We start from the raw sequence: 25,342 nt of genomic DNA, 5'->3' as shown, positions 1-25,342 counted from the left end.
CACTTTAAAGAAATTTTTGTGAAGATGGCAGAGGAATAGGACAGGGAGACCACTTTCTCCCCCATAAATTCATCAAAAGAACATTTGAACACTGAGAAAATTCCACAAAACAACTTCTGAATGCCAGTAGAGGACATCAGGCACCCAGAAAAGCAGCCCATTGTCTTCAAAAGGAGGTAGGAAAAAATATAAAAGATAAAAAGAGAGACAAAAGAGGTAGGGACGGAGCTCTCTCCCGAGAAGGGAGTCTTAAAAAAGAGAGAGGTTTCCAAACACCAGGAAACACTCTCACTGCCGAGTCTGTGGCAAGCCTTGGAACCACAGAGGGCAACATAACTGGGAGGAAAAATAAATAAATAATTAAAACTCACAGATTACGAGCCCAACGGTAACTCCCCCAGCCCAGAAGCAGCACAGATGCCTGCATCTGCCACTAGCAGGCGGGGGCTGGGCAGGGAGGCGTTCCTGAATGCCTGGAAGGCAATCTGAGGGAACTAACTTGGGACAGCAAATCAGACTGTGTGATAGCTACCACGAGAAAAGCCCTAACCTAAGACACCGCCCGGAGAAGGCAATGGCACCCCACTCCAGTACTCCTACCTGGAAAATCCCATGGATGGAGGAGCCTGGTTGGCTGCAGTCCATGGGGTCACTGAGGGTTGGACATGACTGAGCAACTTCACTTTCACTTTTCACTTTCATGCACTGGAAAAGGAAATGGCAACCCACTCCAGTGTTCTTGCCTGGAGAATCCCAGGGACGGGGGAGCCTGGTGGGCTGCCGTCTATGGGGTCACACAGAGTTGGACACGACTGAAGTGACTTAGCAGCAGCAGCAAGACACTGCCAGGCCCACTCACAGAACAAAGGACTGAGTAGAGCTAGCTGGGTGCAGGCCGGCCCATCCCCCTCCAGTGACAGGCAGGTGAGTGCAGCCAGAGCCGGAAGGGGGCAATCGTGGCCCCAGAGAGGCATTATCCAACAAAGTGCAAGCAGGCTTCATTGCTAACCAAGACTTCTTGGGTTTCTGGACGGTCAACATCCGCCTGAGAAGGTGCTCCAGGTGTACACCCAGAAAACCGAGCAGCAGGGATGGGGAAGGTGATAAGTTGCAGCGATCGTGCTTGCCAAACACCTGGTCACCTGAGCTGCTTGGACTTGAGAAGGGCACAAAACGCAAGCCCAACTGAGTCTGTGCCTTTGAGTAGTATTCGAGTACCTGAACCTGAGCGGCTTAGACCTGGGAAGTGCATACAACCCAGGGCCAGCCTCAGACAGTGCCCCGTAGAGCAACCTAGAGCCTAAGCAGTGTAGACAGGGAAAGCACACACATGGTGAGTGGGGGCAAACCCAGTGTGGCCAAGACATTGCGAGCACACACCAGTGTTATTTGTTTGCAGCGTCCCTCCCTCCCCACAGCACAACTGAACAAGTGAGCCTAAAATAAGTGTTCACCACCGCCCCCTTGCGTCAAGGCAGAAATTAGACACTGAAGAGACCAGCAAACAGAAGAAACTAAAACAGAGGGAAACTCCTCGGAAGTGACAGGTACAATAGATTAAAACCCTGTAGTTAGTACTGACTACATAGGAAGGGGCCTATAGATCTTGAGAAATATAAGCCAGATCAAGGAACTATGCAAAAATGAACTGACCCCACACTGCCCACAACAACATCACATAAAGTCCTAGATATTTTTTTTTTACTATTTTTACAATCATCCTTTAATTTTTTTAAAAAATTTTAAGTCCTCTATTACTCTTTTAATTTTCATTTTTATAACCTACTATTCCTTTGCAAAAACAAACAAAACAAACAAAAGAGACCATATTTTTAAAGGAAACTTCATATATATATATTTTTTAATTTTTGTGACTTTTTTTTTCCTTTAATATTGAATTTTTGAAAATCCAACCTCTACTCTAGATTTTTGATCTTTGATTTTTGGTATTTGTTATCAATTTTTACCTTTAAGAACCCAATTCTCAGTACCCATTTTTACTTGGGAGCGAGATTACTGGCTTTACCGCTCTCTCCCCCTTTGTACCCTCCTTTTTCTCCACCAGGTCACCTCTATCTCCTCCTTCCCCCTTCTCTTCACACCCAACTCTGTGAATCTCTTTGTGTGTTCCAGGCTGTGGAGAACATTTAGGGAACTGACTACTGGCTGGATCTCTCTCCTTTTGATTCTCCACTTTATCCTCCTGGCCACCTCTGTCTCCTTCCTCCCTCTTCTCTTCTCTGTATAACTCTGTGAACATCTCTGAGTGGTCCAGACTGTGGAGTGCACATAAGGAAGTGATAACTTGCTAGCTTGCTCTCACTTCTTTTGATTCTACCTCATCTCATCCTGGTCGCCTTTATTTCCCTCCTCCCCCTTCTCATCTCCATGTAACTCTGTGAACCTCTCTGGGTGTCCCTCACTATGGAGAAACTTCATCTTTAACCTAGATGTTTTATCAATGGTGCTGTATAGATGGAGAAGTCTTGTTATGCTATGCTATGCTAAGTCACTTCAGTCATGTCCGACTCTGTGTGACCCCATAGACCGTAGCCTACCAGGCTCCCCTGTCCCTGGGATTCTCCAGGCAAGAACACTGTAGTGGGTTGCCATTTCCTTCTCCAATGCATGAAAGTGAAAAGTGAAAGTGAAGTCGCCTAGTCATGTCCAACTCTTAGCAACCCCATGGACTGCAGCCTACCAGTCTCCTCCGTCCATGGGATTTTCCAGGCAAGAGTACTGGAGTGGGGTGCCTTCTCTGGGAGAAGTCTTGAGGCTACTGTAAAAATAAGACTGAAAACCAGAAGCAGGAGGCTTAAGTCCAAATCCTGAGAACACCAGAGAACTCCTGACTCCAGGGAACATTAATCAATAGGAGCTCATCAAATGCCTCCATACCTACACTGAAACCAAGCACCACCCACGGGCCAACAAGTTCCAGAGCAAGACATACCATGCAAATTCTCCAGCAACACAGGAACATAGCCCTGAGCTTCAATATATAGGCTACCCAAAGTCACTCCAAACCCACTGACATCTCATAACTCATTACTGGACACTTCATTGCACTCCAGAGAGAAGAAATCCAGCTCCACCCACCAGAACACTGACACAAGCTTCCCTAACCAGGAAACATTGACAAGCCACCCGTCCAGCCCCACCCACAGTGAGTAAACTCCACAATAAAGAGAACTCCACAAACTGCCAGAATACAGAAAGGCCACCCCAAACACAGCAATATAAACAAGATGAAGACACAGAGGAATACCCAGCAGGTAAAGGAACAGGATAAATACCCATCAAACCAAACAAAAGAGGAAGAGATAGGGAATCTACCTGATTAAGAATTCCAAATAATGATAGTGAAAATTATCCAAAATATTGAAAACCAAATGGAATCACAGATAAATAGTCTGGAGACAAGGATTGAGAAGATGCAAGAAAGGTTTAACAAAGATCTAGAAGAAATAAAAAAGAGTCAATGTATAATGAACAATGCAATAAATGATGTAAAAAACACTCTGGAGGGAACAAATAGTAGGATAATGGAGGCAGAATAATGGTAGAAATAAATGAATCAGAGAGGAAAAAAGAAAACAAATTAAATGAAATGAGGACAATCTCAGAGACCTCTGGGACAATGTTAAACACCCCAACATTCGAATCATAGGAGTCCTAGAAGAAGAAGACAAAAAGAAAGACAATGAGAAAATACTTGAGGAGATAATAGTTGAACTTCCCTAAAATGGGGAAGGAAATAATCACCCAAGTCCAAGAAACCCAGAGAGTCCCAAACAGGATAAATCAAGGGGAAACACCCCAAGACACATATTAATCAAGTTAACAAAGATCAAACACAAAGAACAAATATTAAAAGCAGCAAGGGAAAAACAACAAATAACACACAAGGGATTCCCATAAGGATAACAGCTGATCTTTCAATAGAAACTCTTTAGGCCAGGAGGGAATGGTGGGACATACTTAAAGTGATGAAAGAAAATAACCTACAGATACATTCCTAAGTATTTTATTCACTAAAGAACTATATATATATATATATATATATATAACTATAAAACACTGGTGAAAGAAATCAAAGAGGACACTAATAGATGGAGAAATGTACCATGTTCATGGATCAGAAGAATCAATATAGTGAAAATAAGTATACTACCCAAAGCAATCTATAGATTCAATGCAATCCCTATCAAGCTGCCAACGGTATTTTTCACAGAGCTAGAACAAATAATTTCACAATTTGTATGGAAATACAAAAAACCTCGAATAACCAAAACAATCTTGAGAAAGAAGAACTGAAGTGGAGGAATCAACCTGCCTGACTTCAGGCTCTACTACAAAGCCAGTCATCAAGACAGTATGGTACTGGCACAAGACAGAAATATAGATCAATGGAATAAAATAGAAAGCCCAAAGATAAATCCATGCACCTATGGACAACTTATCTTTGAAAAAGGAGGCAAGAATCTACAATGGAGAAAAGACAAACTCTTTAACAAGTGGTGCTGGGAAAACTGGTCAACCATTTGTAAAAGAATGAAATTAGAACACTTTAAAAGATGCTCAACATCACTCATGGTCAGAGAAATGCAAATCAAAACCACAATGAGGTACCATTTCACGCCAGTCAGAATGGCTGCAATCCAAAAGTCTACAAGCAATAAATGCTGGAAAGAGTGTGGAGAAAAGGGGACCCTCTTACACTGTTGGTGGGAATGCAAACTAGTACAGCCACTATGGAGAACAGTGTGGAGATTCCTTACAAAACTGGAAATAGAACTGCCTTATGAGCCAGCAATCCCACTGCTGGGCATACACACCGAGGAAACCAGAATTGAGAGACACGTGTACCCCAGTGTTCATTGCAGCACTGTTTGTAATAGCCAGGACATGGAAGCAACCTAGATGTCCATCAGCAGATGAATGGATAAGAAAGCTGTGGTACATATACACAATGGAGTATTACTCAGCCATTAAAAAGAATACATTTGAATCAGTTCTAATGAGGTGGATGAAACTGGAGCCTATTTTACAGAGTGAAGTAAGCCAGAAAGAAAAACACCAATACAGTATACTAACGCATATATATGGAATTTAGAAAGATGGTAACAATAACCCTGTGTATGAGACAGCAAAAGAGACACAGATGTATAGAACAGTCTTTTGGACTCTGTGGGAGAGGGCGAGGGTAGGATGATTTGGCAGACTGGTATTGAAACATGTATAATATCATATGTGAAACAAATAGCCAGCCTAGGTTTGATGCATAATACAGGATGCTTGGGGCTGGTGCACGGGGATGACCCAGAGGGATGGTATGGGGAGGGAGGTGAGGGGGGTGGTCAGGATGGGGAACATGTGTACACCTGTGGCAGATTCATGTTGATGTATGGCAAAACCAATACAATATTGTAATTAGCCTCCAATTAAAGTAAATAAATTTATATTAAAAAATAAAGAAATTGTTGCAAAATGTCTAGCTTGGTGTTCCTGTGCTATGTTTTTCAAAGGTTTATTCAGAATCATTAATAATTTATTTCCTATAACTGTGTTTTAAAATGAAAGAAATGTGAAACACCAACTTTGACACCCATTACACAATTAATGCAAATATACATTTATCATAATGACATAACAGATTTTTTGATAGTTATTTTGAAAATTTAGTTAATCATATTCTAGAGCATATTACTGCCATTGTCTTAGAGTATAAAAGGAATTAATTTTGTTTAAAGTGGAGAAAATATAATAGCAATAGGAAGTTATGATATACATGGTATTATACCAACACATAAGCTACTATACAATTTATAAATTACAGCTTTATAATAAATTAAAGCTCATATTAAAGGGTCTGAAACCCATTATGATGTCTACTGCTGAGAACTTTCAAGACCTACTGCTCCCCTTTCCCTTAGAACTCCTATATGGGCAAACTGATTAGAAGGCTGAATTTTCCATTTCCTAGGGCATTAGTGGAAAATTCAAACCATAAATGCACTGATCTGAACATAGAAACCCTCACTCCACTACCACCCTGTAACCACACTAAAACCCCCAAAGTCAATGCTTTTCCCTGATATTTTACACTATTTGGGACTTGTTTAAACTTCATTACGTGAATAATAAAAATCTTCATACTCCCCTGGTGTTTGTGTGGTACCAATCATTGCAGATGGTGACTGCAGCCATGAAATTAAAAGACGCTTACTCCTTGGAAGGAAAGTTATGACCAAACTAGATAGCATATTTAAAAGCAGAGACATTACTTTGCCAACAAAGGTTCGTCTAGTCAAGGCTATGGTTTTTCCTGTGGTCATGTATGGATGTGAGAGTTGGACTGTGAAGAAGGCTGAGCGCCGAAGAATTGATGCTTTTGAACCGTGGTGTTGGAGAAGACTCTTGAGAGTCCCTTGGACTGCAAGGAGATCCAAGCAGTCCATTCTGAAGGAAATCAGCCCTGGGATTTCTTTGGAAGGAATGATACTAAAGCTGAAACTCCAGTACTATGGCCACCTCCTGCAAAGAGTTGACTCATTGGAAAAGACTCTGATGCTGGGAGGGATTGGGGGCAAGAGGATAGGAGGACGACAGAGGATGAGATGGCTGGATGGCATCACTGACTCGATGGATGTGAGTCTGAGTGAACTCCGGGAGTTGGTGATGGACAGGGAGGCCTGGCATGCTGCGATTCATGGGGTTGCAAAGAGTCAGACACGACTGAGTGACTGATCTGATCTGATCTGATTATTCTCAAAATCCAAAAAAACAAAAACAAAAACTTGGTTAAAGGGCAACCAGAACAATGGATGCAGTTAAGAGGGTGTCTAGGCAATGACCACTAGATTTTCTTTCCTTTTTTGCTTTGAATTAGTAATCAGTTCTGTTACCTACTAGCAGTCTTGGAGTTTGAGCTATGCTGCTTTGATCTACATTTGCTGAGTTCCAATGAATCTTTATCATAGATTCAGTCAAATTACATCATAAGTTTTCATAATTGACATTTAGAAACAAGAGTTGGGACCCACCTCAAAAAGACTCTGGATTGTGCATCTTAGACTGGACCTGTTTTGTGCCTCAGATTGAATTACATATATTCATTCCAGCATAAACTATGACTAATGCTTGGTTCAGAGAAATGACTCTTACTCTGTGATTGCTGGCTGTGGGTCTCAACCAGGCAGTGGCCTTTCTTCTATACAGTTCTCAGGAAAAATACTGATACTCTGTGAAATATGTGGTCCTGTTGGATGGCCAATTGCGTGGAAGAAGAGTTAGCATGTGGCATGTTGAGGTCTCCAGTCCTAAAAGCAGATGACTCACCACTCTATAAATATCTTTTGCTATAACTGCTGCCAAGGTTTCTTTGCAAACAAAGATCTTTATCCTCAAGCTTATAGAATAAAACACTCATGGTACCCATGTGGCACAACTAAGAAGATAATTCAAATGCTACTTAAACTCCCAATCCTTAATCTGTATAAAGCGATGATTGTTGTGGTGGAGCCCATAACTCTGATGTTACAGATTTGACATTCTGGAGGAAGAAACTTATAAATATGAGGAGATCAAAGGGATCTTCCCTCCTCCAAAGCATGCATGCGTGTTAAGTCGCTTGAGTCATGTCTGAGTCTTCGAGACTCCAGGGATTGTAGCCCACCCAACTCCTCTGTCCATGGGATTCTCCAGGCAAGAATACTGGTGTGGGTTGTCAAGCCCTCCTCCAGGGGATATTCCTGACCCAGAGACTGAACCGACATCTCTTTATGTCTACCTGCTTTGCCAGACAAGTTCTTTAACACTAGCCTGCAATGCAGAAGACCCAGGTGTGATCCCTGGGTTGGGAAGACACATTGTCGCATAGTCAGACATGATTGAGTGACTAACACTTTCATTTTAGAGAGCATTTCTGGAACCTCTAAAACACATCTGGTAATCAATAAACAAGCTAGTTAAAAAGGAGGTCCACAATTTGATCCAAATAGCAACTTAAATTTTACTACAATATTTATAAAGTGAAAATTTAAAATGTCTCAGATGGGCTTTTGTATCTCTATAACATGAGTTTGGAGAAGGCAATGGCACCCCACTCCAGTACTCTTGCCTGGAAAATCCCATGGGCAGAGGACCCTAGTGAGCTGCAATCCATGGGGTTGCAAAGAGTCAGACACGACTGAGTGACTTCACTTTCACTTTTCACTTTCATGCATTGGAGAAGGAAATGGCAACCCACTCCAGTGTTCTTGCCTGGAGAATCCCAGGGACAGGGGAGCCTGGTGGGCTGCTGTCTATGGGGTCACACAGAGTCGGACACAACTGAAGTGACTTAGCAGCAACATGAGTTTTGAATTAACTTTAATATTTACTAATATGAACCAACTGGCAAACCTTCATGGCCTTAATCAAAATAGAAGGTGAAATTATAATTATTCTTGGAGATCTCACTATACTTAAATAGATTACAGTTCATAACCTGTAATCTAAAGGACTTATTAAATATAAAGAGATACCCCTTGTCCAAGGTAAAGAGCAGTGGCTGCGATTTGCTGGAGCAGCTGTGAAGAGATATCCCATGTCCAAGGTAAGAGAAACCCAAGTAAGATGGTAGGTATTGCGGGAGGCATCAGAGGCCAGATACACAAACCATAATCACAGAATACTAGTCAATCTAATCACACGGACCACGGTCTTGTCTAACTCAATGAAACTAAGCCATGGCCTGTGGGGCCACCCAAGACGGGTAGGTCATGGTGGACAGGTCTGACAGAATGTGGTCCACTGGAGAAGGGAATGGCAAAGCACTTCAGTGTTCTTGCCTTGAGAACCCCATGAACAGTATGAAAAGGCAAAATGATAGGATACTGAAAGGGGAACTCCCCAGGTCAGTAGGTGCCCAATATGCTACTTGAGATCAGTGGAAAAATAACTTCAGAAAGAATGAAGGGATGGAGCCAAAGCAAAAACAACACCCAGTTGTGGATGTGACTGGTGATAGAAGCAAGGTCTGATGCTGTAAACAGCAATATTGCATAGGAACCTGCAATATTAGTTCCATAAATCAAGGCACATTGGAAGTAGTCAAACAGGAGATGGCAAGAGTGAACATCGACATTCTAGGAATCAGTGAACTAAAATGGACTGGAATGGGTGAGTTTAACTCAAATGACCATTGTATCTACTACTGTGGGAAGGAATCCCTTAGAAGAAACGGAGTAGCCATCATGGTCAACCAAAGAGTCCAAAATGCAGTACTTAGATGCAATCTCAAAAACAACAGAATGATCTCTGTTCGTTTCCAAGGCAAACCATTCAATATAAGAGTACTCCAAGTCTATGCCTCAAACACTAACGCTGAAGAAGCTGAAGTTGAACGGTTCTATGAAGACCTACAAGACGTTTCAGAATTAACACCCAAAAAAGATGTCCTTTCATTATAGGGGACTGGAATGCAAAAGTAGGAAGTCAAGAAACACCTGGAGTAACAGGCAAATTTGGCCTTTGAGTATGGAATGAAGCAGGGCAAAGGCTAATAGAGTTTTGCCAAGAGAACACACTGGTCATAGCAAACACTGTCTTCCAACAACACAAGAGAAGACTCTACATATGGACATCACCAGATGGTCAACACTGAAGTCAGATTGATTATATTCGTTGCAGCCAAAGAAAGAGAAGATCTATAAAGTCAGTAAAAACAGGATAGGGAGCTGACTGTAACTCAGATCATGAACTCCTTATTGCCAAATTCAGACTTAAATTGAAGAAAGGAGGGAAAACTACTAGACCATTCAGGTATGACCTAAATCAAACTCCTTATGATTATACAGTGGAAGTGAGAAATAGATTTAAGGGACTAGATCTGATAGAGTGCCTGATAAACTATGGATGGAGATTCATGACATTGTACAGGAGACAGGGATCAAGACCATCCCCATGGAAAAGAAATGCAAAAAAGCAAAATGGCTATCTGGGGAGGCCTTACAAATAGCTGTGAAAAGAAGAGAAACAAAAAGCAAAGGAGAAAAGGAAAGGTATAAGCATCTGAATGCAGAGTTCCAAAGAATAGCAGGGAGAGATAAGAAAGCCTTCCTCAGTGATCAATGCAAAGAAATAGAGGAAAACAACAGAATGGGAAAGACCAGAGATATCTTCAAGAAAATTAGAGATACCAAGGGAACATTTCATGCAAAAATGGGCTTGATAAAGGACAGAAATGGTATGGACCTAACAGAAGCAGAAGATATTAAGAAGAGGTGGCAAGAATACACAGAAAAACTGTACAAAAAAGAGCTACATGACCCATATAATCAGGATGGTGTGATCACTCACCTAGAGCCAGACATCCTGGAATGTGAAGTCAAGTGGGCTTTAGAAAGTATCACTACGAACAAAGCTATTGGAGGTGACAGAATTCCAGTTGAGCTATTTCAAATCCTGGAAGATGATGCTATGAAAGGACTTCACTCAATATGCCAGCAAATTTAGAAAACACAGCAGTGGCCTCAGGACTGAAAAAGGTCAGTTTTCATTCCAATCCCAAAGTAAGGCAACGCCAAAGAAAGTTCAAACTACTGTACAATTGCACTCATCTCACACGCTAGTAAAGTAATGCTCAAAATTCTCCAAGCCAGGCTTCAGCAATACATGAACCGTGAATTTCCAGATGTTCAGGCTGGTTTTAGAAAAGGCAGAGGAACCAAAGATCAAACTGCCAACATCCACTGGATCATGGAAAAAGCCAGAGAGTTCCAGAAAACCATCTATTTATGCTTTATTGACCATGCCAAACCTTTGACTGTGTATAACACATATAACTGTGGAAAATTCTGTAAGAGACAGGAATACCAGACCACTTGATCTGCCTCTTGAGAAATTTGTATGCAGGTCAGGAAGCAACAGTTAGAACTGGACATGGAACAACAGACTGGTTCCAAATAGGAAAAGGAGTTCGTCAAGGATGTATATTGTCACCCTGCTTATTTAATTTGTATGCAGAGTACATTATGAGAAACACTGGCTGGAGGAAGCACAAGCTGGAATCAAGATTGCTGGGAGAAATATCAATAATTTCAGATATGCAGATGACACCACCCTTATGGCAGAAAGTGAAGAGGAACTAAAAAGCCTCTTGTTGAAAGTGAAAGAGGAGAGCGAAAAAGTTGGCTTAAAGCTCAGTTTCTAGAGGCCAACCTGGTACTTGATATCTTGTAGGTGCTCAATATATATTTAAGAGAATGAGGAATGCTTATTGTTGTCCTGGTTGATAAAATACATAATGATGCCTACATTAAAAGTTTATAACTTTGTGAAAGTCAAAAGATTAAATTGCCTTTGATTATGTTTGCATAGGTACATGTATTATAAACTGTATAATTAAAACCTTTTTATAAAAATAAAATTAATTTTGTTTTTGAAAAAAAAAAGAAAATGAAGATCACGGCATTTGGTCCCATCACTTCATGGGAAATAGGTGGGGAAGCAGTGGAAATAGTGTCAGACTTTATTTTGGGGGGTTCCAAAATCACTTCAGATTGTGATTGCAGCCATGAAATTAAAAGATGTTTACCCCTGGGAAGAAAGTTATGACCAACCTAAATAGCATATTCAAAAGCAGAGACATTATTTGTCAATCAAGGTCCATCTAGTCAAGGCTATGTTGGTCATGTAGGATGTGAAAGTTGGACTGTGAAGAAAGGTGAGCACTGAAGAATTGATGCTTTTGAACTGTGGTGTTGGAGAAGACTCTTGAGAGTCCCTTGGACTGCAAGGATATCCAACCAGTCCATTCTAAAGGAGATCATTCATGGGTGTTCTCTGGAAAGACTGATGCTAAAGCTGACACTCCAATACTTTGGCCACCTCATGAGAAGAGTTGACTCATTGGAAAAGACTCTGATGCTGGAAGGGATTGGGGGTAGTAGGAGAAGGGGATGACAGAGGATGAAATGGCTGTATGGGATTACCCACTTGATGGAGATGAGTTTGGGTGAACTCTGGGAGTTGTGATGGAAAGGAAGACCTGGCGTGCTGAAATTCATGGGGTCTCAAAGAGTCAGACATGACTGAGTGACTGAACTGTGCTGAGTGAACAAATAAGTATGCTTCATTTTAATCATCAGAACTACTGCACTCCCTAAATATCCAACAGTGGTCATGAAAGAAGCTGTAACCAGAAATGTAATAAATTAAGTTATATCTTTTGCATTTACAACAGGCTAAGAAATTGAGATCCCATGGCCTTTTCTTAACACTTAAAATAGTTCATATGGTTCACTGCATTTTAAAACAGAGTCTTCATATATTGAAGCCCACTGTAAAAGACATTTATAGAAGGGGTATTTATCACCACTACTTCTCCATTTAATAGCCAATTTGGGCTTCCCTGGTGGCTCAGACTGTAAAGAATCTGTCAGCAATGCAGGAGACTGAGGTTAGGTCCCATCCAGGGGACCTCCCATCTTCTTCCGTGGAGAAGGGAATGGTTAACCACTCCAGTATTCTTGCCTGGAGTATTCCATGGACAGAGGGGCTTGGTGGGCTTAGTTCATGAGGTCACAAAGAGTTGGACACAACAGCAACTAACACACAAGCTAGGCTTTTCTTAAACCTGGGAAAAATGAATGGTAACTCACAGTGGTTTTCTGAAACTCTAATTCTGTTGCTCCACTCATTAAAGGCCTCATATCCAATATTGTCTAAGTTATGAGCCCCATCTAATCACTAGGTGGTAATATTTTGCTAATGATTTGGCTCATGTGTGTGCTTAGTCGTTAAGTCATGTCTGACTCTTTGAGACCCTGTGTACTATAACTATCAGGCTCCTCTGTCCATGGGATTTTCTAGGCAAGGATACTGGAGCATGCTGCCATTTTTCTCCAGGGAATATTCCCAACCAAGTAATCAAACCCACATCTGCATCTCCTGCATTGGCAGGTGGATTCTTTACCACTGCGCCACCTGGGAAGCCCTGATTTCGCTCATCTCATCTATTTAATATCAGTTTCAAAAGACACTCAGCTATAGTTTGCCTTTGAGATATGCTCTCTGCTTTGCACTTTGAAAGGACAACTTTACCTGGCTACCTATGAGGTCTTCAGAAGCCTAGCCACTGCATACTGCCTTGGTAGGCAAGATGGTAACTGCATTCAACTTTGTCTAGGAGCACAGGTAACATCATATCTTCCTTCAAGGAGATTCATTTGTCACAATCATTCAAGACAAGCAGATATAAAAGAGTTCACAAAAAGGGGTGGTGGTGGTTTCATTTCCCTACACGTATTAGAAGGCCCTGTCTCTTGAGTTAAATCCTGAGCTATTAATTGGTCAGTCAAAAGCTACTCCATCCTTAACACCATTAAGAAATAAACCTTGACTCTCATGGTACCACAGTGTTAAAACAAGCTGAAAATATTTTAGCAATTTTTAGATTTTGAGGGCAACATATTTTTCATGTATAAAAATATGTTTCATTTACTTAAGCCCATTTATCCTGTTACTAGTATACTGAACTACCTTGAACGGGGCCTTTTACCAAAAAAAAAGAAAAAAAAGCCTCTAGAATCCTTCCAAATTTTAATATAACTGGTGCTGCCACTTTTTACCCTTTGACTTCTTCACTGTAAAGGCTTTAGCAACTTCCTCTCATGCCTCTTGGAATTTCTGGGCCACTCATAGTAGCCATAAGTTGCCCATGGACTACAAATGCAAGAGGTTCCCACCTGAAGCCCTATGTCATCACAATGACAATGCTGCATACTGGGATCTCCTGGAAACAGAGGCAGTCACAGGCTCTAAGATCATGATCCTCTCTATCCAGCTTTCCATTACACCTTGGATCATGAAAGTAGTACCTTGCAAGCTGGGTATGGCTGCTAAGGCTTTCTTGCTAAAATGGAAATGATACCTATTTGTTAAAGCCAAACGTAGGCCCCCTGGGGTAACCCACCCCAATGAGGGTGTGGTCTGCCCTAATCTTAGTTCCTTGACAGACACTATGGTTTCACAGGCATTCACTACTCTTCTGAACCCCTTAGCTAGAGGAACTGCTTGGGATCTTGAGTGGATAGCAAACAAAGTTTGTGCATGTCACAGCAAGTACAGCTACCATCATCATACATGACTCAACTTCCTGGAGAGCCATTGCTTTTCAAATCTTAACTAAGACATCTCTGTTAAAGGACTCAATTAGTGCAACTGCCCAAACTTCAGTCAGGCATTTTACACTGACCACCCTTGTCAATAAATCAGTCCAACTGAACACTTTTTGCAAACTACTGGGCCGTTGCCAACTGTCTGACCATGTGGTCGAGGGTTGCCCTTTATGAGGAAAAAAATTTTGAAATCTTGTCTTAGACATTCCCAAAATGCAGACAATGCCACATGTGCCTCTACACAAAGTTCTAGTCATTCTTGCTAATGATCAAGGTACTCATTTCACTTCTCACCATATTGCTGAGCTCTAGAACAAGGTGTTCAATGAATTTTCATCTCCTTTACTAAATAGATCTATGATTCACAAAGTACCACTGTGGCTATAAACAAGTTCAAACATGGTGCAATTCACTCAGTCAAACACTGAGAGTGAATTGTGATGAAGGCCGATCCATCGTTGATCTTTAACTGCTCACAAGTTTCAAGCTCTCCTCCCCATCCCCCAGTTTCCCTTTTGCCTGATATTTGGGCAAGCTGATAAGAACACATGTATGCATTCTCCTTTATAAGCAATGGGAATTTTGAATCTCACAAGCCCTGACCAGCATGTAGGAGCTTTCACTCCAGTATCACCCCTATAAAACCCAAAACCAGCTAGCTTTCTTTGCTCCCTTAAGCAATTTTGGATCTGCTTGGATCCAATTTTGGATACTGTCCTGCTCTTCTCAGAAAGCCTCATTGTATCAGTAATACATCTTTTTTACCATCTTGGTCAAAGTGTGGTATCATGAGTCTTGACATCTGAACCAAACTTGAATGGGGGGGTCCTATTCTAGCTAGTGACCAAATATGGCCACAAATCTAATTATGAATACTAACCAAATAATTAAATAATATAATTTTACATATGCTAATTAAATATTCCTTACCCTAAAATATTAGGCTCAAAAAAAGCTTCCTTTCTTACAAGGGTAAAATTAGCTTAGTCATTTTGTATACTGACATTAACACAATCATCAGTTTTAAAAGAGTAAAAGAGCTTTCCTTTTCAAGTGTTTCATATTTAACTAGTGATGATAAATAGTAAATACAAATTTTGAGTAAACACACATTTTATGAAGATTATTCATCATTGTTAGATAAGTAAATTCAATATTTACAAAAGACAAATCATTAAATTTGATACAAATGTACTGCTAAAAAATGAAGTATCATACACTTCAAATATAAATAGCCTTTATTGACTGTAAGAGTTTATTTATTACTGAAAACTTCATACCAGGCAAAAACAGAATGCCAATAAAATGTAGTGACCTAATGAGAATAAAAAAAAAAAATCTCAAAACAGTTTGTCACTAAAATGTGGGGAAACTCAGTGACAATAAATTACTGAATTAAGTATAAAGACAGGTAACAACCACATAAATTATGTAAACAATGCTGAATAAAATAGGTCATTTGAGAACACTATAAGATCAAAAGGGAAATGGTTGACGACAAGGGATTAATCTCCAAAATATAAAAACAGCTTATGTAGCTCTACGTCAAAAAAAGCAAACAATCCAATGAAAAAATGAGCATAAGATCTAAATAGATATTTCTCCAAAGAAGACATACAGATGGCCAAAAAGCACACTAAAAGTTGCTCAACATCACTAATTATCAAGAAATAAAAATCAAAACTACAACCTCACACCAGTCAGAATGGCCATCATTAAAAAAAAAAAATCTGCAAACAAGAAACACTGGTTAAAGTGTGACCAATTTACATTCTCTCCTACACTGCAGGTGGGAATGTAAATTGGTACAACCACTATGGAGAACACTATGGAGGTTCCTTAAAAAATGAAAAAGAACTACCATATGATCCTGCAATCCCACTGCTGGTTGTATATCTAAAGAAAACCATAATTTGAAAATATGCATGCACCCCGATGTTCCCTGTGGCACTATTTACAATGGCTAAGACATGAAAGCAATCTAAATGTTCATGGACAGAGGAATGGATTAATAAGATGTAGTGTATATATATATATGTGGTGTATACACACAGACACACACATATATATACACACAAAAACACATATGTATATTTGTTGTTTAGTTGCTTATTTGTGTCTGACTTTTTGTGACTCCATGGACTGCAGGACGCCTGGCTTCCCTGTCCTTCACAGTCTTCTGGAGTTTGCTCACTTATGTCCATGTCCATGTGTACACACACACACACACACACACACACACACACACACACACACAGTGGAATATCACTCAGTCATTAAAAAGAATGAATTAATGCCATTTGCAGCAACATAAATAGACCTAGAGATTATCATATCAGACAAAGACAATATCATATAATATCATTCATATGTGGAATCTAATTAAAATTATATAAATGAACTTGTTTACAAATAGAAACAGATTAATAGGTTTTGAAAACAAATTTATGGTTATCAAAGGGGAAATGTGAGGGGGAGGGAAAAATTTGGAGCTTGGGATTAACACACACTACTATATGTAAAATAGATACTAATAAGAACCTATTGTATAACACAGGGAACTCTTCAATATTTTGTAATAACCTATGGGGTAAAGAATAAAAAAAGAATGAATATATGTACTGATATAACTGAATTGTCAATATATATATGTATACACATATATATGTTTATATATAGTGTGTGTGCATCTTAGTTTCAATCCATTTTGGTTTTTCCTTCTAAGTTTTAAGGAGACCTAAATTTTTAAAGACTACTTTTCATAGACTAAGAGTTTACACAGAAAATTGAAAGATGTATTGCAAAAATAGATTGTATTCAACAATCATCATTCAATTTCCTAAGTCTGTAAGATGGAAGGGAAGTAATACATTTAATGTATATAATAAGGATTAATGAGATAGTTGCTAATAGATCATAAGTTTTAATAAAGTTCAAATTAGTTTAAAAAATAAGTTTAATCCTATTTTGTAGGCAGTATCATAGAGAAAGATTTTTGCAGATTGACTAGAGGGAAAATACCACACTAGGAAATATAAAGACAATGGTTGTGAATAAGAAACAAAATATGTAGAGTAGAAGAAAAGTTTAAGGTGATGATAGCTAATTTAAAGATAAACAAAAATCTTTTCCCACAGCAAATACACAAAAGGTCTTGGTAACTCCATGCCCCTGTACAGAGTATACTAGACTGACAATAACTTTGTGTGATTTAAGGATTCATGAATTTCAAATCTATGCAGCCAATAGTCTACACAACAACAAAAGATAAGAGATAGGGCAGATATCTGGGAAACCTAAGAAGGAAAACCTGAAAAGCTTTTCATGCACATTTCCAAGATGCCACTTTTGAAAGCCAGTCTTGGGAAAAAGTAAGCTTTATATCTTAACAAATATGTGTTCAGTATGGGTCTTTAAGGAGGTGAGACTATCTGGGAAGCTAAACACAAAGTTAAGTCACCATAGACTATCCTGGATTTCCTCAAGGTGATTTACATGTTGGAATTCTCCAAGAAATCTGAATGTTAGTTTACATTCTATATAGTTAATATTTGATACATGCTTTGTAGAGTAATTTATACTAGGATTTTCTACATAAAACCATAGTAATATAGTCTATCCTCTGTAGTGTGTTGAATAGAGTCCCCTTAATATTCAACCCCACCCAGGCACTCAGAATATCATTGTATTTGGAAAAACGACCTCTGCAGATATAACTAAGATTCAGATGAGGTTATGGATTAGGGTGGACGCTAAATCCTACAACTGGTGTCCCTAGAACAAATGATACAAAATGCTACCAGGGTGGGTTGCCATGCCCTCCTCCAGGTGATCTTCCTGACCCAGGAGTTGAACCTGAGTCTCTTGTGTCTCCTGCATTGGCAGGGGGTTCTTTACCAGTGGGTAGCCATTCCCTTCTCCACTAGCGCCACCTGGGTGATGTAGCTACAAACTACAGAACTTCAAGGATTGCTTGGGGCCATTAAAGATAGGAAGAAGCAAGGAAGGATTCTTCTCTAGGAGATGCAGAGGGAGTGTAATGTTACTGATACCTTGATTTCAGGGGTCTAGTCTCCAGAACTGTGAAAGAATAAACCTCTGTTGTTCTAAGCCACTAAATTTGTGATACTTTGTTAAGGCAGACTTAGGATACTAATACATTTATTTTGCAGATACTTTCCAGAATGTAAAGAGTGAGTGATGGAAGAAGGGGAAGAGAGGAAGGAGATCAGGAAGCGATGATAATTTCAAAAGGCAGTGTTGCATGTGAAATTAATTGAGGTACAATGATACTAATCATGAATGATTTCTCCTGCATTATAGTTTGAAGAGGCCCTCTAGGTTTTTAAAATCCCATCTCCTTAGATTGCTTTAAGCATCGTGCTTTACTAACTGGTCCATCTAAAATCTTCAATTTTGCCCTCTCTACTATATTTCTGTTAGGCTTTAAGCTAAAAACTCCATTACTTTCTATCCAAAGAAAAAACAGACAAACACAAACACTAGCCTTTGACTAGTATGGTACTTTGGTTATAGCTCTTACCTCTTTCTGTTTTATTTCAGCCAAGCTTATGGAAATAGAAATCCACAACATTTATTCCCCAAATTTACTAGCCACCTCCTCCTTGCAAAATGACTTTGGCCCTACACTACAGGTATAAATATATAATATCAATAAAAATGTTTCCCCCAACAATGTCAACAGTTCTCTTATATTCAAAATATCTATCCTATACCAAATTCAAAATAAAATAAAATTTGTCTGCTATGTTTTTGGCACTTAAAAACAGTGCATGAAGACTATAGCAAACAAACCATAAAGGGAAACAACTTATTGTTAAACATTAAGATGAAGGAAAAATAAAACTTATTTTATTAATACATAAACTATGGTATTTTTTTTTTTTCTGCTCTTTGTGTGTCATGTAGGATCTTAGTTCCCTGATTAGGGATTGAACCCATGCCCCCCACAGAGGAAGTGTGGAGTCTTAACTACTGTATCACCATGGAAGTCCAAAATAGAACATTCTTAAATTAAAAAAAAAAATTAAAAGGGAAATAGTTCATTAGAGGAAAGACAGCTAAATATCAACAACTGACCCATAAATGTTATTTTCTAAGTATTTAGAACCAGAATCCTACAGAATGAATATTACCAGATGACCCTAATAGATGAAGTTGAAATGAAATCAATGATGCTGATAAAAGTGTTATGAATTGACTCTTATCTAGAAAAACTTAAAGACAGAAATTCACTGACAAAATAGTATTCACTCAGTCAACCAGTAGAGTTACAGTATATGCACATTTAATTCATATGAATTCAAATCTACATTGGGCAAAAATAAATAAATGAAAGCAATTTTGTAGTAAATGACCTATAAGAAACCAAACTAGCTCATCTGGTATTATCTGAACAACTGCTATCTTTCTAACACTGGAGGAAAAAATGTCCTGTTAGAATTGTTGAGATAATATGGCTTACACAAAATACTGTGGATGATCTTCTACGGCTGACACGGTATTTTCATGCGTAATGTTGATTACATGTGGTTTTCTCCTTATATAATGACTTTAGAAGTTTAACCCTTGTAAAAACATGAAATCTCAATAAATGAATCGAGTGTATTGACAGATATTTTGCTACAATATTTAAAAATTAAATTCTAAGTGTCTGCATATAAAAGATATGGAGGAAGAAATGGTTATAATTTGGGATAAATGACAGGAAAAATGTGAAAAGTGATATGTTATGACGTGGTATCAAAAGTCATAAAACACAACACAAAAGCAACAGAAAGAAATCATGGCAAAGTGAGAAAGAGAGGAAGAAACAAACAAACAAAAAATTTGATTTGCAGAGATCCAGTAACTGTTGCTTGATTATCTCACATTAAAGAGGGAAAGGTAGGGACAGAAAGATATCTATGACTGCAGTTTTTAATTCCTCTATTTTGTTTTCAGAAAATTTCAAGTGATCAATAGGTGATTAGATATTCACTGGAGATGTAAAGCACAAAATATGTGTTTTCATGCTTTAATTATACAATATAAATGTTTTATTTTTAGCCATGTTACTCTTAAGACCCTAGGGCTACTGAATAATCCATGTCATTTTATTTCAACTTTTGAGGTTAGGAGTACCTATGAATGTGAACATAAAGTGTGTTTGTATGTGCATCCAGGTGTGTATGTGACTTATGATATACTATATAATGACTTACACATATTTTATTTAATCATAAAATAACTCTAAGAAATAGACACATCACTTCTATTTCAGAGATACGAAAAGTAAGACTCATGTAATTAGTCCAATGGAAAAGAGAAAATTGAGTTGTGTTCTCAATCTGGAAATCTGTCTCCAAAACTGGCATTCTTAACCCAATAGTATGAATTATCGACTATGACATACTATATATAAATAGTCTTATTACTACTACTAACAATAGCTCTGCTCCATATACATAATGATCCCTGCTTTACACATAAAGAAACTGAGTTTCAAAGAAGTTATGTTTATTTTTCCAACGACAGATAGCTAATGTGTGACAAACTAAAATTTGACTTCATATAAAGTTTGAAATAAAGAATGATGCAACATTTATAGAAAAATAAAATCAGTTTCCTTACTAGTTAATCAAAGTGTACCTGATTTTATCCACAGAAAATCCAAGACTTGTTTGAAAAAATTAGTGTTAAAAATCACCAATTATTGGTTGTATTATTTTTCATATTAAGAGAATTTAATTTTACTTACATTAACTCTGCTAAAATACAAATTCCATTCACTAGGAATCCATTAATTTAATTTTAATCAGAACTTTTTTCTTCTCTCTTTGAATATACATACATATATAAGCTACTATCAAATACCTCCCGGTGACCAACATGTGTATGTATCGGGAAAGAAAATGTGATTTTCTTCTTTTTCAATCCTTTGGCTGCATTCTGTTCTCAAGAATAGAATCTAACAGAACAAATTAATGGCTTCCAGAGAGACTCAGATAGCCATGCAGTCTTCTGGATTAGCACTGCTAAGATTCTATCAGTCACCATGTAATATTTTTGGTGACTGGGGACTACAAAGCCCTCTAGAAAGGGAAAACTCTTCTGGGCACAAAATGCAATACAATAAACACAATTATATGGATGATTTTTTTCTTTCTAAACTGTCCTTTTCTTCATAATCAAAGAGCTCAACTCTGAATAAATAAATCAACATGCTAAGGAATAAGAGATTGCAGAAAAAGACTGTGCTAATGTTGGCATCATCAATTCTATTTCAAGGTTAAAATAAAAGATTTAATACTTCCTGTCTGATGATAATGTTCTCTTTACTAAGTTGTGGATCTTGGACTTGTTTCAGAATAGAGAAAAGGAGGATATATAGGTAAATTCTCATTATAAGAAATTGGACTGGAAGCATCAGCTTATTTTATTATCAGCACAAACATTAAGTGAAGATGTGATCCAAAAATCTTGATATGATAAAATCTATATCCTTCTGCTAAAATACTCCGTCATCCTGACCCAGACATTCATTTCCTAGCAAATTCTTCACCATGTAACACAGTGCTGTAAATCTAAATTGTAGAAGTCTAAAAATCTTTCAGCCTCTCTCCCACACTTTGCTGTTCACTAAATTTCCTTTGCCTATCCATCCATAAACAGAGCTTAACCTGGGTTAGATCCAGCTGAATTTCAGATCCAAAACCTTTAGAAGCCAGGTAAGTGACTTCTAAGACTTGTGATCAGGGAGATGTGAAGTCAGCAAAGGACACATTGTCTTCTCAATGCCAATGTAGAACAGATTGTCAGGTTGACAAGAAGAGCCAAAATGTCCTTTGCTGTCTTTTTATATTCACTGCTGTCGTAGAAACTAGGTGCTTAAAGTAAAAATATTTTTTATCTGCAAATGTGTTTATAAAATATAAAACTAATATAATTGTTTTATACATATTTTGTTATTATTGTAACAGCTCCATATTTGAATATATGCATATTTGGCAGAGCAGACTTTGCTTTATGCTCTGGTAATTTCCCATTTTATGAAATTCCAATATGAAGGCACTTGCAGGGTTACTGGATGTACTTATTTTTAAAAATTAAAAACAATCCTGTTTTCATTTTTATATTGTTGTTCACCTGTGTACTTGACTATAAATTCAGAATGCAAAAAATAAACTCAAAATTTTATTATTACAAAGCTACTATCTAAAAATAATTTTTGAGTACTTTATGACCAGTAAATATTTTCATTAAAAAGCAACTAACATTTTGAATAGCATACAGTGAAAATAAAGCATATTTAGAATGATATACTACATGATGAGATGAATCTTACTTACCAAACTCCTTGGGAACTGCTATAGAATAAACACAATTATGTCCCACACTGTAATTTTTTGGATAGTTTGGTGATAGAACAGTGCCTTCTGAACCTGTTGAACGACTTCCACACGGTGCTGAAATTAAAAAATATTATTTTTAGAAAAAAATTATATTATGAATATTTTCTTGATATAAAAATATGGCTAACTGATTTTAAGGTATACCATTTATTTATATGTTTTAACAAGGGTCCTCGTTGTCAAATATTTTAAAAATAAAAAATTGTGCACCTAGAAAATTTTTTAAGTATTCAGATTTACTCTTCTCAGAAGCAAAGTAATATAATAAAATTATAGTGGTGCTATCTATCTCTAGAGGTAATAATGGTGGCCTGCTTTCATTTATGATAAAAGAGTAAAGATAATCATCTCTTTTAAAATGATGAGAAATTACACATGCAAGTGGGAAATTGTTTTACTCACCACCAAGCTTTGAATCTACTCAAAATCAACTGTGATTATGCTCCCATCAAATTAGTTATTTCTATACCCAGGACAGGGATGGCTATATAAACACATTCATCCACTCATCTAAGTAAAATATTCTCTCATCAATCTCTTATCTGCTTATGATTTACATTTAAATTAGGAGTTGCTGATGGGTGCATAGAGATGGTGCATTTTTGCTACCTCAGCCCCAAATGTGCTGTGTTCCTTAAAAAAGATGAGGGTGAAACTGATTTCTGGAAAATTTGTAGATAGTGGTCCTGTTGTTCACAAGATAAGAGGATGTTTTGGATTTATAGTTCTGGAACACAGAAAGATATGGGCTACTAAAGGGGTTATAGTTATCAAAGCAAAATGTGATAGTTGATATTATTTACATGAATGGGATCTTCCAGGAATTATGTAGAATGAGAAAGATGGCCAAAGAGGAAGCCTGGAGAATGCCAAGGTAGGATTAGGGGGTGGCCGCGTGTAACCAGTTGCATCCGACTTTTTGTGACCCCACGGACTATAGTTGTTAGGAGCCTTTGTCCGTTGGATTTTCCAGGCAAGAATACTGGAGTGGGTTGCCATTTCCTACTCCAGGGGATTTTCCCAGTCCAGGGATAGACCTGAGTTTCTTGCTTCTCCTGCATTGGCAGCGGATTCTTTACCACTGAGCCACCTGGGAAGCTAGAGGGTGAGACAAAGAATTTAGTCTATTGGGAACCAAGAAGGAAGAAAGTTAAAATAAAAGAAAATGTTCAAAAAATGTATGGAGATGAAAATGGCAACTCACTCCAGTATTCTTGCCTGGGAAATCTCAAGGACAGCTGAGACTGGAGGACTACAGTCTATGACATCGCAGAATCAGACACTACTTAGCAACTGAACAACAACACATAATCAGGCAGATTGTGATTTGGGAAAATAGTTCTTGAAGGAAACATGGCATAAAATGGAGTGAAGTGACCTAGCAATATGGAATACAGAGTTTTGTAAGAAATTAACATTTATATATAGAATAATAGTTGCAAATGTTCAAAAAATAAAGTTTTTGACTAAAGGGAAAAAGAAAATGTTGTGTTGCAAAGTGGTAATAAATGAAAAAAGAGTCTGAGGGGGTTTGGAGGTCTGGAGAATTATGCAGCAGGAAACTGCTTCTCCAGACTCTGGTTTCCTCCAGGAGGAATGCTGCCCAGGCATGCCAGCCTGCTGGCACTACCCCTTACGCCCTGGAGATGCAGGAGCTTCTTGATTGGTGAGCCCAGGACAGAAACTGTATTGTTGGTCTCCTCTTCAACCTGTTTAAGGATTAATCTATTGAGGAGGTGGCTGTGGTTGTTGGGAGACACCTGTAGCTGCTTAAGAAGCCCACTGTTAACTGTTCCTCAGCTTCTACCAATATTAATACTGGGTTCAGAGTGCTTTTCACATCTACTATATCCTTCAACTTTCTGTTTTATTCATTCTACTAACATTTGAAATTGAAACTCCAACTGAAAATCAAAAGATTCTACTTAAAGAATAATCATAATATACAGTAAAACATGTAACTTTTTCTGTATTTTCAAAGTCTTCTGTAAATGTATTACCATACTTTCATAATATAAAAAATAAAAAGAAAAAAATTAAAGCTGATGACTTGACTTCCTTCTGCTTATCACTTAATTTGCCTCGAATTTATGTAGGGAAGATGCCCTTCAAACATTAGAAAGGAAGTTTTTGGTATTATAGGTACAGTACTTTTAACAAGAGTAGCTTTTTGCAAATTATAACCAGGAAATCAAATGCAGCAGTCTGTACCAAAAGAAGTTTCACATTTTTAAAGAGTTAAGGAACAAAAGAAAAATTAAATCAGAATATGCTACAGAGATATATGTGGCCAGCAAAGCCCAAAATATTACCTGGCTCTGTGCAGAGAAAGTTGCTAACCCTTAAACTAGAGTAGAGACGGGTAGCTAGACTGTAGTTGGATGAAGAATAGCAGTTTATAAGGAGATACAAAAATAATCAGAATCTTAACAATGAACAGAAGCAGAACTTTGAAATAGCTGGTGGAAGATGCAGGCTGAATGAATTTTTGTTATTGATTTTTTTTAAAAGGGGAAATAGAGTCATTAAAATGGGAAAATCTGGAACACTGACTTAAGAGGCTTGTGCTGTGCTGATTCACTCAGTCATGTCTGATTCTTTGCAACCCCATGGGCTATAGCCCACCAGGCTCCTCTGTCTGTGGGGATTCTCACAACAAGAATACTGGAGTGGGTTGTCATGCCCTCCTTCAGGGGATCTTCCCAACCCAGGGTTCAAATCCAGGACTCCACCTGCCAATATAGAAGACACAGGCAATGTGGG

General features: G+C 38.2%; 1 protein-coding gene across 7 annotated transcripts in view; it reads right to left on the bottom strand.

The window, feature by feature from the left end:
• Positions 1 to 25,342, bottom strand: part of CSMD3 (CUB and Sushi multiple domains 3) — a 1,461,887-nt gene that overhangs the window by 276,689 nt on the left and 1,159,856 nt on the right. For all 7 annotated transcript variants that reach the window (XM_070802767.1, XM_070802766.1, XM_070802772.1 and 4 more), the window contains one exon: positions 22,517 to 22,633. In XM_070802767.1, the coding sequence (XP_070658868.1) occupies positions 22,517 to 22,633 (117 nt within the window). The remainder of the gene's footprint in view (positions 1 to 22,516; positions 22,634 to 25,342) is intronic.

The sequence above is a fragment of the Bos indicus genome, chromosome 14, assembly GCF_029378745.1.
Source record: "Bos indicus isolate NIAB-ARS_2022 breed Sahiwal x Tharparkar chromosome 14, NIAB-ARS_B.indTharparkar_mat_pri_1.0, whole genome shotgun sequence".
In the NCBI taxonomy this organism is placed as follows: Eukaryota; Metazoa; Chordata; class Mammalia; order Artiodactyla; family Bovidae; genus Bos; species Bos indicus.
Note: the sequence above shows the minus strand (reverse complement) of the source record. Positions and strands in the feature narration are given on the sequence as shown.